The following is a 14499-nucleotide window of genomic DNA, read 5'->3' on the forward strand; positions in this document are numbered from 1 at the left end:
TTACATGACTAGATTGAGACATATCATAAACGTGTACCTCAAACCATCAATTATAGCTCAGATTTTTTTTATCTTCTTCATTTCTACAAATGTAACCTACCTTTTAAACATCATATTTATAGGTCTTTCAAACTGAAAAATTACACTGCCCTCATTTTCTATAATTTGTCTATAATGGAGAATCATGAAGAAATTGTTGCTCGTTTTCTCTACATACGAAATATATATATGTATATAAAATTAAAAAAATATTTTTTAATAACATATCGCTATTATTTAAAGATGTTCATAATCAAATGACTTGAACCCACTTACAAGATAATGATTAAATTTTTTAGTAATATTTTCAATAATTAATAAGGCAAAACGACTGAAATAATATTTTTAATAATAATGTTCTAATTGTTTTTACATTTTTACTACAAATACTATATCAATAATATTAAAAAATTATAGTAATGTTTAAAAAAAACAAGAAAAAACTAAAAATATTATAAAAGTGATATAAACATAACAATAAATCATAAAATGATTCAAATAAAATCTCTTTATACTTAGTTGAGAGCTTATTCCCACAACTTGATTTACATATATATATATATATATATATCTTGAAACAACTTCTTACTCACTCTATAATATGTAAAAAGAACTCAACAATGTCATTTAACACAATAATATAGGGTAAAATATTAAAAATATATATAAATTATTCGAATACTTACTCAAAATAATAAAAGAAAATTTCGTTAAATTTTTTCTCAAATGCTCCTACCGAATGCTCCCTCTTTCAATCTTCTCTATTTTTTTCATCCTTCAATAAGATAATACCCCCAACTCATATATATATATATATATATATATATATATATATATATATATATATATATATTATATATATATATGCATTGAAATATTTTTTATACAAACTTGGTTTTGCACGCATAGCAGGGCATCGAAACTTGAAATTCTTAGGTTAAAAATGCATGGAATCATGGAGTCTTCAGAGCAAACTTGAAGACGCATGGAAATCATTAGTCTTCTAAACATGGTGAAGATTCATATCAATCGTGGTACTTATCAAATAAGTATATGCATTTGAAATATTTTTTTATACAAACTTGGTTTTGCACGCATAGCAGGGCATCGAAACTTGAAATTCTTAGGTTAAAAATGCATGGAAATCATGGAGTCTTCAAGAGCAAACTTGAAGACGCATGGAAATCATTAGTCTTCTAAACAATGGTGAAGATTCATATCAATCGTGGCTACTTTATCAAATAAGCTCGAAGATGCACTGCAACCTTGGAGATTTCTAAAGACGCATGGAAAACTATACATCTTCGATATGTCATAGTAGAAAAGACCTTACTCTCGGAAATAATCGATGGAGTGAATTATTTAAAGATTTTTTAGATACAATTTTTGTGCCATTTTGCCATTTTTAATTCAAGTTTTTAGCTAAGGTAAATATACCTTTGAACACTTGAATTCATTAACCCATCTAATGATCTTAATGGTTAAAGAGTATATTTATCTTCAATACTTGAGTTCATTAATCCATCTAATGATCTTAGTAGTTAAAGAGTGTATTTCTCTTTTAAAAGTTGAGTTCAAACAATTGTGTATATAAAGTGTATTGTGATCAATGACCAAAAAAATATAAACAAATATTACCTTATAACTACCCCAAACTATTAAAAAAACAATAAATATATATATAATCAATGATCTTTTAATTTTATTATTAAACAATTTAATTATTTAAATGATATTAACCATACCGTTACTGTCAATATTTACATTAAATTGACTCAATCATATTTTAAACTAATATCACATAAGTTAATTAAAACCACCTCATAAACTTAATGTTCCTTTCCGCTATTAAAAAGTCACTAACTTTTCTTCCCCCAACTTAAGGACTTTGTTCACGCTAACAAGGATCTAAAGTGTAAATGAATGCACTGCACCTGTTTATTCTTTCATGATCATCATAAATGGAGGGAATTGATAACGAGCTCAAGTGCATGCCTATAAATGCATACATACCGGTTAGCCATGCAACCGGCTTGGTCAAAATCTGTCAACTTTAAAGCTTCTGAAAAAACAGGATGTTCGTCGTTTTGGGCATCAATAGGATCCGGATTCGACATGTACATCAAAGAGATTATAGCTCGATTAGGCTTTTTACTTTTACGGAATGAAAATCCAAGTATGGTAGATTGAAAAAGTGTAGGGGGCTTTTCAAGTTTCAAACATAATTTCCATACAAACAAGCACGGCTTAGTCCACTAAATAAAGAAGTGATATCACGCATTGTACCATATTAACCCATAGCATACTTCTGGGTCCAGCTCCGAGCAGTTGTCTCATACTTGCTCTTGTCGGTCTTGTACATGTGGGCAATCTCCGGCACCAATGGGTCATCAGGATTAGGATCCGTCAACAGTGAGCAGATTGATAGCAATACCTAGAATCAAAAATAAAAATAAGATCACGCCCTAATCCTAATACGAGTAAAACAAGACAAGCAAGAGTTTCATGATAACAATATAATATAATACATATATACAGGCGCACACTACACAAGGGTCACCAGATAGAAAATAACAACTATCCATGGTGCAAAACGACTTGGGCCAGCTGATGAAATGCTAAATCTTCAAGGCTTGATAGTCTTTCATTTTAAAAAGGTACTTTTGATTTTAAAGGCTTTATGAAGAATGGCCGATAGAATGCAGTAACATATAATCGGACAAAACAAAGTTTAACATGAGGGCAGTTGGGAGTGTTGAACCAACCTTGGATATGGTTAGGGCAGGGCTCCACTGCTCCTTCAAAATATCAAGGCAAATGCTACCATTGCTGTTAATATTAGGATGAAAGACTTTTGTCCTGAATGCAATCTGAATGGAAGAAAAATAATAATAAGTTAAAAGAGAAGGGGGTAAAGGCTAGTTGAACAAAAATACAAGAGAAACTTGTTGGTCAGAAGTCAGCTACTAAACAAGTATGTTATAATGCCATTAAGGTTGTAAAAGCATGTAAAACTTTCACCCTACGTTTTAACCTGTCATAATAAGAATTAAAAGTCTAGCATTGAGAAGCCACTACCAATTGGTTACAATAAATTTGATGTTATTCCATCTTTAGTGAACAAGCATCATCATTATATTATAAAATTCTAAATAAATTCCCATAGCATCCACCACCAAAAAAAATTGTTTAAAAAAGTATACAGCAAATGTGAGGAGCCATAACTAGAATAATATATCCGCATGAATGTTAAGGAGAAAGCTCTTACCTGACATTGTTATACAAAAGTAAAAGTAACAATAGATCATGTAAAATTTGGCTCCCAAAGCCACCTAACAAAAGCCTTTCATGCATAAACTAAATCATTAGACACCTGGTACACGTGCATGCATACATGCCCTATGGAGAGAAAATATTTGTGCGCCAGAAATAAGCTAAAAATGGCTAAAAGGCAATCAAGTTAGCATTTACTCAGTTCATTGCCAAGTAATGTTTGCCACAAGTGACTTGCCCTGTAGAGACAACTTGATCATTATATCTACAATGAATTAGATATATAACAAGAACGTTTTAAACATTTACACAACATAAACATATCACTCCAAGTATTGATATATAAATCAGGAAAAAGAAGGAATACTCATGACATGGTCTGCATCAAAAGAACAGCTGTATTGGATTTCTGAGGGGGTAACAACCATGTCTACAGAACTTGCATAGATGGTTAACAGAAGAATAGCTGGTTGACATAAAGTTGTGGAATATGCCATGCAGTTTTATTAAAGACATTTAAGAGAGACTCATAGAATCATGATTTCAAATGGAAAAGACAACCAATTACAGTCAGCTATATATTCAAGAAAGTTAACGTTAGGCATCCAACTTAAAACCAAATGGTAATAGGTCGAGGGGCACAACTTGAAAATTTGACCACACCACACACAATACTTAATAATTTTGAGATAACATCACATAACACTCCCCCTAACGTGTAGCTCAACCGGGTCAAACATATAGACAACCTCGCAAAGGGCTATGTAGGAAGAACACCATAATAGAACATGACATCTGATACAATGTTAAGCACCCAAATTGAAACCATATAGTAATAAGTGGAGGGACTTATTACAATAGGAAACCCAATAACAAATTGATATGGGATACAACACTTGGCGGCTAGAAATAAAAAAAATATATAGCCAAGACAGGAAAGAATGTGAATTAGTTTGGTTAAAGAATTCAATTGAGTACCTTAGGTGGTTTAAATGGATAGTCTGGAGGGAAATGAATGGTGATTAGAAACACTCCACCAGCATATGGACTGTCAGGAGGACCCATTATAGTTGCTTGCCAATGAAACATGTCTTCCGCAACAGGGCCTTAATTCAATCATAGAAAGAAGTAAAAGCCACCAGTTAGATGAACAATCTGCAAGTAACCTTATCAAAATCTTTCCATAACTAAAAATTAAATGAACCACTCATCCTTCTCTCATCTGCCTTAAGAAACTGTAAGTTGTAGCACCACTAAACAATTTGAACATGTAAAACAGAAATGATGAGTTCCTACAGTAAATACATGCAATATGCAAATTATTGCATTACAACTTCACATATACAAGAACAATTTTGTATAACAACTTCACATATACAAGAACAATTTTGTATAACAACTTAACAAATAGACCTGAATAGTAATCATTAAGACTTGAAATAAAAATTTGAGAAAAGGGTCTTAACTATTTATCATCAATAAAAATCCAATGATGTAAATCTAAAACTTGAAAAAAATGAAATTGTAATTAGAATCAAATGAAATCATCATGGTCAAAATGAAAAGACAAATAGTAGAATAGATTCACCATATACAATTTAAATTCAGTTATCAGCGATACTAGTTATACCATATCATAATTTGAAAAACAAAAGGCAGATATCTAAAAAACTATTCTAATATTTTTTTTAATAAAAAAGTCTCAAATTAAACAAATCTAAAAATAAAAAAAAGATGATGAGAAAACCACAATAAATAAATAAACAGATATACGAAATAGAGAAGATATAAAATTGAACCTGCGCTGCAAGAGGTAGGAGGATCTTTCTGGAGATCCTTGAGCTCCTTCAGAATCCGCTTAGAAGCCATCACCTAAACCCTAAAACAAACCAAAAATAATTAAAATAAAATAAAAATCGCAACCTAGATCGCTTTTATCCGAAAAATCATTGGAGAAACCATAAGAGAACAGGGAACTAAAACAAAGATTGGAGAGAAAAAACAGTACCTGAGAGATCCTCCTGTTCTGGGCTATTGTCCGTTTGTTTCTTAGTCGCTGAAAATATCGGAAGACTTGTAAATAGGAAAATAAAAAGTTTAAAAAGAGACGTCCGAGAAAATGAGTTTTGAATAATAATTTGATAAAGTACACAAATGGTTACTTAACTATTTCAAAATAATTTTTGTCCATTGAAAATTTAGAAATTATAAAATGATTATTAAATTTATTGAACTATTACAAAGTGGTCACTTTATGTTATAAAATAGTGATAAATTTTGATAATTTTAATGAATATTTTGTAATAGTATGCTAGATTTAAATGATTATTTTTTGTAACCAATTAAGAAGTTTAATGACTATTTTGTAATTTATAATACTTTATTGGCTAAAGTTTCATCTCATCAAAGTTTAGCTACCATTTATATAATTAGTATGCAATAACTTTATTTTTCTTTTCTAAAAGGCTTAAGACAACTTTTAATACCTAAACTATACCTCGAAATATGATTTGGTGCCTAAAGAATTTTTTTGCTAACAATAGGTGACTAACATTTCCAATGTTACAATATTAGGTGTTTAGACTGAATCCAATGTTACAATATTAGATGTTTGGACTGAAACGGCCGTTAAATTTGATCGTTATCATGCATATAAAATTTAAAAAATTATTTTATTTAAAAAACTTAATATTGTAATTAAAAAAAATAAGAAATCCCAAAATTTACATATTTCATCGTTGATAGGCCACCATTGGTCTGTGACCGTTACCATTGACACCATCAGAATCGTTTTTCCGCTACGACCAAAATTCAATCCCTCACCCCTCGTGAAAATGTGCGATCGTAGTAAAAAAAAGCCGCAAAGGTAGTCGGATTTCTAGGTTTCTCGTTGATTTTTTTGGCGATTTCGATGACTATAGTCGTTCGTACGTTACATGGCCACCACTGTTGAGTTCTTCATCCTGCTCTGAACAAAACTCGATCGGTGGTGACCCTTCGCCATCGACGATTAGGGGATGAGAGGGAGAGATACGACGTGAGAGAGGGTTTATCTTTTATTTTTATTTAAAAATAATATTTTTATTATTAAATTAAAAAAACTAAAAATATAACTGTATACACCTAAAAAATAAAAAAAAACAATGGTAAGCACCTAAAAGTATAACGAAAAAACATTAGACACTTATTGTTAGCAAAATATTCTTTAGGCACCAAATGGTATTTTAAGGTATAGTTTAGGCACTAAAAAGTGTATTAAGTCTTTCTAAGGCTAATTCACAAATTAACTAAATGTAACCCCCTAGACCCGATCTATGCTTTATGACCAGATCTAGCGGATTATAATAAAAATTTCCAAAACATTTTTCAATTATTTAAAACCATATTATGAATAAATATATTTAAAAATATAGTTGATAATATTAAAGTTCAAATTCAGTAATTAAAAATCATTGTAAGGACTGAGTAAAATAAACTATTCCACAATCAGTTTCGAAGAAAATATATCATTAGTATCAAAAGCAACATACGTTGTAAAACCAATATTTTCAAAATATAGGCACATGTCACCCAAAATAAATGCAACTCGGAAGATAAATACATTACGAAAAAATGATATTGAATGAATGTGTCGATCCTCCAAATGTCAGGTCCGGGTCGCTTATTAAAAAGTATCTGAAAGAGAAAAGTTTGGGGGAGTGAGCTAGAGATGTCAATGTGTTCCAACAATGCATAAATAAAACATACAGTTAAGTTTTCAAATCAATTCAGTTTCAAGTTATGAAAACATCAGTAGTGTTTTTAGCTTAAAATACAAAATCACCCCAATCGAACATCATATGCAGTTACCCAAAACTACATCCATAAGGACTTACCCTAGGCCCAAAAGGCGTAGGTGCCAACCTAAGGGAGCACCTTGGGTCCATAAAGTCTTACCCTAGCCGAAGCGTAGGTGTTCACTTGAGGGATGTACCCTTAGGCCCATAAGGACTTACCCAATGCACATAGCAGAGGAGCCACCCTAAAGGAGTACCTAAGGTCCATAAGGTCTTACCACTATGCACATTGGCCCAAGAGCCCACCCAAGGGTCGCCTTAGGTCCATAAGGAATTACCAACTTGATCGATACTAAACATATATAAGGAATTACTAGCTTGATCAAAGTTGAACCTGCAGAGACTTCATACGAGATCCTATAATACGCCGAAGAAAATATTTTTCAGACAGTAACCAGTGATAATAGGAAATCAGAGTTCAGACATATTTATTTATCAGTAACAAGAAAATATGTGTCAAGCAAGCATGATTTAAAATATAGTAAATCATGAATCATACTTAAATCAGTTAAATCATTATGGTAGTCAAACCAGAGCAAACAATTCATTTCAAATCAGAGAAAATAATCATGCGCACATGGTATTTCAAATATATATTTAAAATAATTATATGGCACACAAGGAACACACCTTACAAAAAGAGTCAATCTGAGAGATCTATCGAGCACCAGCTTCACTACGCTCTTCTATTGTACGCGAACCTAGGTTATATCAGAACAAGGTTATACTCGTAGTAATATACTAGACTAAATATTTAACAGGGTTATAGAACTATACGAGTAATCACGGGCTCTCATAGTCAAGCGGATCGGGAGGAACCAGGTTGAGCAGACGAACGGTCAGGAGATCCATAAGTACCTTAATTAATGGCATCATAATAAATAAATCAGTTAACAGTTAACTGTTCAAAATCAAAGTCAACAGACAGTTCAATGGTCAACGAACATGTCAATAGTAAGATCAAAGTCAACAAGTTGGGTCTAGGTCAATGGGTCAGACTGGTTTTGGGTGACTCGGTCGGTTCAGGTTGACTCAGACTGGTTTAAACAGGTTTAGTTCACTTGGACTGATTTTAGAAGGGTCATGGCTGGGGAGGACGAGCCAGATGCGTACGCGGAGGCGCGTAACGGTGCGGACGGGGTCACGGGCGGCTGTCGAGCATTCTGAGAGCACCAAATCAACAAAATTAAACCATAACTAGCCCAAAATTCAACCATAATAATATAAATCAATAAAAAAACAATCGAAACCTTACCAAAACCTACGATCGACAATAGAATGATGAGGGGTGACAGTCTCGATCAGGTTTCAATTGCACGATGGCAAGGAATTTATTGATGGCGGCGGTGAGGCAAGCTGATGGCTGAGGCAAAAGAAATTGAATAAAAATCGACACGCAGACTAAGCTCCTCCGGCGACTTTCAAATGATTCTCTGTCACACCCTAATTTAGGGGCTAGATTTTAATAATTTTAAGTATTGAATTAAAGTCACAATAAGGGAGAAATTGAAGACCAAATTGTAATTTTTTAAAAGTTACAACTCAATTTTGGAACTTGTGGAAAATTCAAGGACTTAACCTTAAATTTTACCATTTTTTTGGATAGTTAAAAATAAACCCCCTCATCGATCGAGTAAAAATCCCTAAATTAAAACCAAAATCCCTAGTCGATTGCGTCCCTCCCCTTTTCACCCCAAATTCATTGTTGTCCAACCACCGTTCAACCTGTCGCCGCAACCATTGTGCTGATCGTCGACCGAAGATTGAAGCCCGAGTATTGTCTTACCGTGAAACGTCTTATATCACCGCGAATTGATGGATTTTCGTGTGATGAAAAAAATCCCCAAAATCCCACCCTGGTCGCTCGATTTTCCTTTGGTTCGACATATCCGATGACCTTCTTACCTCACCCCCATCACCAACGTGTTCACTGGCATGTTTCAGGTGGGTCACGTCAACGTCATCAGTTTTGTCGATTACCGATATGGGTAAGTGTTTCGGCCTTTTATTTTATTTTCGATGAATTTTGGGTTGATGTTTGGTTGAATATTGATTTCAATTGGTTAATTGAACCTGTAAGAGTAATCGACCGATTACCTCGAGCCCGTTGCCATGCACCTCTGTGTGCGTATGGGCATCTTCGGACCGCTAGGAAACCTTCTAGAACCGGTCTAGTCAGTTTGGACCAGACTGAACCTGGTCTTTTTAACCCGACCCGTTGACCGTTAACTTTGACCGTAAAAGTTAAATTTTCTGAAAAGCCCTATTTTATATTTTTCGACGCCCTGAGTCTGAATCCGAAGTCTGTTTTACCAAATTTGCACTTGGTAAGCCATTTTCAGTGTTTTATCTTCGGATTCAATTTGGTTTTTCGATTAAGTTTAGTTTATGACGTAAATTCGTTTATTATGTATCTGAGAAATTATTGAACGTTGGATTCAAGTTCGAGAGTGATCGAATGGAGTTTAAATGTTCGATCAATAGAGCACAAAAATCAAGGTAATACATTAGTACCTTATGCATGCTTTATGGAACATGTTGGAATTGGTAAATGCATGGATGAATATGTTTGGTCTCATCTGTATAGAATTTTTTTTTCTAAACTCGATCTGTATACGGTAAAAAGTTGGTATCTGAATATGACTCAGATGACTCGTATAAGAAATTGGGATACCGATAGAAATTAAATTTACAAGTTCCGTGATTAAATAATAAGCAATCGACCTCAAGATCTATAAATTCTATTTTATCTCCTTAAAGGTTAAGTGGCAAAGGTACTCGGATGAGAAATTATGACAATACCTCTGTTAGGTAAAATTACGAGAATACCCTTATGGGGTAAAATTATGAAAATACCCTCATGTTATATAAAGGACAATAATCATCTATGGAAATGGAAAAATAACTCTGAAAAGACATATTGATCCGAAGAAACTACTGATGTATATGGAAAAATGCTAGTTTTCCTTAGAAAATCCTATATAACTGATTTCTAACCTTCAAGATGGTAAATGATTTAGATTTGGTGATCTTTGGACAAAACCACCTAATAAATAAATTACTACAAAGATTCATATGCTTGAATCAAGAAAATTATTGAATACCCTTGAATTATAAAATGACCAAAATGCCCATTGAGTGTAAATGACCTAAGGTAACCCCAATTCACAAAATAACTGAATGAATGCTCGTCTCCCTAAGATCCATTCAACGATGATTTTGAAGATGGTTAGTTTGACGAGAGTTGTTAGTATTAAAGTGTGAATACCCTTGAAGTGCATCTATTTGACCGGTTGATAGGTATCACTTTGCTAGGATTTGTTCATTTCAAGTTAACTCGATATCCTGATAAATCGAAACGAATTATAAATACCGTGAATCATCGTTTCTCCCTTATTGGATCAAATTACTAAGAATCCTCCAAGAACCTAATGTCCAAATTACCCCTGATTTCCTGAATAATGGAAACACTCATGTCATATCTAAAATCACAAGTAATTCTGATGCAAGAGATTCCAAATACTTTTCTGATTACTTAGTGCCTCCGAAAAATATATGAATACTATATGATCTTGATAAATTATGTCCCAAATAAATGATGAATCTGTCAGCTATCAAACCCTTTTATAGGGATCTCATTTATGAATTTAATCAATTTACAGAAGTTTCATTGCTCCATACCTGATAAATACCAGTACCTTCGGAAAATAACTGGATCCTCTAGTGTGTTCCTTAAATGTTATATGATTATTTTATCTGTTCTGAAATGTGTTTTACTGAGATTTCTGACTTACTAAAGTTTTCAGTCTTCATGTCTGATTCATGATCTCTGGATACTGTTTTTACTGAATTGATATGTCTTAACTCTGATTTCATGCTACCACTGATTACTGTCTGAAAAATGTTTTTTCTTCGGGGTACTTTGGGATCTGGTATGAAGTCTCTACAGGTTCATCTCAATCAAACTGGTAATTCCTTATATAAGTTTATATCGATCGAACTGTTAATTGCTTATGACATGTTCAACTCAGTCAAATTGGCAATTCCTTATATAGGTTCAGATCGATCGAGTTGGTAATTCCTTACGGATCTAAGGTGACCCTTGGGTGGGCTGCTCGGCCTAATGGGCCTAGTGGTAAGACCTTATGGACTATAAGGAACTCCCTTAGGGTGGCACCTCTGCTATGTTCTTTGGGTAAGTCCTTATAGACCTGAGGGCACTCCCCTCAGGTGGGGACCTACGCTTCGGCTAGCGTAAGACCTTATGGACCCAAGGGTAAGTCCTTATGGATGCAGTTCTGGGGAACTGTATATTGGTGTTCAGTTTGAGGGTTTTAGTACTGTTTTAAAAATACGTTTCAAATTGTTATTGTTTTAAAAAGATCTGTATATTTTCACTAGTTTTGTAGGAAAGCACTAGACACCCTATCTTGATCTCTTAAACTTAGACCTCCTAACATTTCCTCTGAACTGTAATCTTCATGTCTTTTACTACCTAAAATATCAGTGGTACCTCAGCTCATCACAAAAATCTGAAGATGTATCAATAAGGAAAATTTTGCTTGCCTATTATCTGCATGTCCTTCAGCATCACTTGGTAGTTCTGTATTACTGAGCTTATCAAAGATCACTCTGTTACTCACTGTTTCATGTTAAATTGATCCAGTTCAGTTATCGACGTTAGTATTGGAGTTCCACCGGTGTTGCTTCCGGAGTATGGTGCATGTGATTAGGGGTCATGTAGGTTGTATTCTGTTTAATATCCGAGTAAAAAATGTGTATGCTTTTAATTCTGTTTGTAGTATATGATTGGTTTTCCGAACTTGTATTTTAATTATAATTTGTTTTATGATTTTACTCATTTTAATAGAAATTTTTAAATTTTCAGGGATTTTTATTATGGGTCGCTTCGGTGGCTCTAATGTTGAGCTATTCTCTGTACTTCTCTAAGCTGGAACTCTAAAGTTGAGCTCTTCTCTGTAATGAGCTAACCTAAGTTTTCTATCCATTAAGGCTCGACCTATGTATAAAGGAATACCAGTAACGTTTGTCCAAATTTTGTAAAATGCCTCACGAGTAATGTGAGAGTTACTTATATGAGAAATTCTGACCTGACTCCAGAAATGAAATCGGGATATATTTTCGCCCTATGAACCTAACCTTGTAGCTAAGGTCGAATTGATTTCACAATGTCAACACCGTTTTTCGCCCGGGCGGGGTGAGATCGATATCGACTCAAGGGTTTTCACTTTGAAAATATTTATCGAAATGTGAGGATCCACCACCAATCATTTAAGGTGCTATTGGGACACCATAAAAACTGAGTGATTTTAATAAAACATTTTATTTTTATCAAAATATCGAGTTTTAAGGTCTGCGAAAATCTAGAAATCGGGTTCGAGAGTCAGTTACGCGTGGCGAAGAATTAACACCCCACAAGCGCCCAAAAATTGGTACCTAGTTGATTACCCTATATTTAAAATTGGAAATTATGAGTTTGATCTTTATTTAATTTGAAAATCATTACGGATGCAAAGTTGAAAAGGGTATTCGTTTATCGAGACCGATGACATTCGCTCCCAAGCGTAATGCAGGAGATCAACTATTGTGTCTAATAATTGAATATTGTCTCGTTTTTATAAAACATGATGCTATCTTTGAAAAAGATGTCGACCTTTTTTGGGGATCACCAGTAGTCGCCCCTTGAGCATACTTGCAGGAGTTATACCATTAATTCCCTAATAAGTGAACATTTCCTTAGACTTATAAATAAAATGCAATAAGACAAAATTTTATTCATCCTAATTAAACTAAAAGTAAATTAAGGCTTTTTTCTAACTTAAGGTGTCAAATTATGAAAGTTAAAGGACCTAAAGACACAAACCTATATGTGTAGGTTCTAATATTAATCCTATTTGATTTTAATCAATTATCGAATCAAATAATCGAGATGGTCCTTCGAGCATTTAGACAAGGGCCAACTTGAATTATCCCATAAATTAAAAGGACTAGCGTGAAATCTAAATTACGGTAGAGGTTATAACATTACTTTAAATTAATTTTAATAAACATTATTTCGAATATTTAAATTGGAACTTCGAGAAAAAGCGAAAATCAAATTAAGAATTCACCTAATTAAAGGACTAAATGTAAAATCAAGCCTAAAATGGAAGCTCTAATATTAATCTTAATTAATTATGTCAAAAATAAAATTCTAATCGAAATTAGGGGACTAAAATTTCTAAAGCTGGGGGCTAATTAAAAACCTATTTTTTATCTAAATTATTAAACTTAAAATATTTTTTTAGAAAGTATTAATTATTGATAAATTTTAAAAGTCGAACAATCGATTCGAGTAATCGACATCTTATGCGAAAACTCGACTTGAATTGCTCCCTAATTAAACTAGAGTATCGTCTTAATTTCTAGGCTTGATTCGACTGTTAATATAATTTAAAACTAAATCTAAAAAATTTAAACTATGAAACAAATTGAATAATAATAAATTTAATTAAAATAACAAATACTAATAAAAAATAAAAATAGTAAAAAACAACATAAATAACCAATAAAAATAAAATCAGTACAAGGATCTAATTACATAAAATCTAATTACATGGACTAAAATGTAAAAAAATAAAAATTATTAGCTAAATCAGAAATAAACCGTGGCTAAATTAAAATAAATTAAAATTTAATGGCCAATTTGAAATAAAATAAAAAATAGATCTAGGGATTAAAATGCAAAACATGCGTAAAATATAGGGACCTAAGAGTAATTTTTCATTTTTATTAAGCCCAAAAAGTAAGCTGTTAAATTATAAGGGAAAATTATAGAATCGATCCACATATGTTTTAAAAAATTTAAATAGTCACTATACATGACTAAAATATAAAAACACGGCAAACTTAAAGGGACTAAAAATTTTTTCACCAAAATTAATAAAAGTAGGCAAATAAAAGGAACAATTATAGTTTTGAACCCTACTGGACTAAAATGTAAAAAATGCTAAAATAAGAGGGATTAAATAGTAAATAAACCAAAAATTTAAAGCATGTATAACAGAAAGGTAAAATAGTAATTTTGGTCCCTACATGGACAAAAATGCAAAAACGCGACAAAGTTACAGGCATTTAAAACACTTAGTTTTTTTTTATAAATGCTACACTCTCCTTTTTTCATTTAAGCTAAAAAACAAAAAAAAACTTTGAGAAAGTTCTCTCAACTCTCCCTCAGTCGGCCTACTGTCGACCTCCTTCCCCGCCCCGACCATCGTCCGACCTCTGCACATGGTGGATGAAATCACCAAATCAACCCAAAACACTCCCTAAACCTAGATCTATCCCCTGA

At 32.8% G+C, this 14499-nt stretch overlaps 1 protein-coding gene across 3 annotated transcripts; it reads right to left on the bottom strand.

Moving 5' to 3' along the window:
- Positions 1 to 2206: 2206 nt before the first annotated feature.
- LOC120158618 (ubiquitin-conjugating enzyme E2-17 kDa-like) lies at positions 2207 to 13746 on the bottom strand. 3 transcript variants are annotated; one of them, XM_039169436.1, is made up of 5 exons: positions 13736 to 13746; positions 5112 to 5191; positions 4291 to 4418; positions 2805 to 2909; positions 2207 to 2473 (listed from the first exon to the last, which is right to left on the bottom strand). In XM_039169436.1, exons 2-5 carry the CDS (start codon positions 5179 to 5181, stop codon positions 2330 to 2332), a joined length of 447 nt encoding a protein of 148 aa, XP_039025367.1. In that variant the 5' UTR covers positions 5182 to 5191; positions 13736 to 13746; the 3' UTR covers positions 2207 to 2329. The 3 variants fall into 3 exon arrangements, with proteins under 3 accessions (XP_039025367.1, XP_039025366.1, XP_039025368.1); XM_039169435.1 differs by lacking the exon at positions 13736 to 13746 and adding an exon at positions 5321 to 5411; XM_039169437.1 differs by lacking the exon at positions 13736 to 13746 and adding an exon at positions 5321 to 5394 and having other exon boundaries at positions 5112 to 5184.
- Between the last annotated feature and the right edge of the window lie 753 nt (positions 13747 to 14499).

This window comes from Hibiscus syriacus, unplaced genomic scaffold (assembly GCF_006381635.1).
Source record: "Hibiscus syriacus cultivar Baekdansim isolate YM2019G1 unplaced genomic scaffold, ASM638163v2 tig00111330_pilon, whole genome shotgun sequence".
NCBI lineage: Eukaryota > Viridiplantae > Streptophyta > Magnoliopsida > Malvales > Malvaceae > Hibiscus > Hibiscus syriacus.

Bases quoted from the DNA above. Each gene is read 5' to 3' on its own strand.
- LOC120158618 (XM_039169436.1), bottom strand. From the start codon at position 5,181: ATGGCTTCTAAGCGGATTCTGAAGGAGCTCAAGGATCTCCAGAAAGAT. The intron at 4,419-5,111 runs GTTCAATTTTAT...GATTGAATTAAG, and splicing joins TCCTACCTCTTGCAGCGCAG to GCCCTGTTGCGGAAGACATG. The intron at 2,474-2,804 runs GTTGGTTCAACA...TTTTGATTCTAG, and splicing joins CTGCCCTAACCATATCCAAG to GTATTGCTATCAATCTGCTC.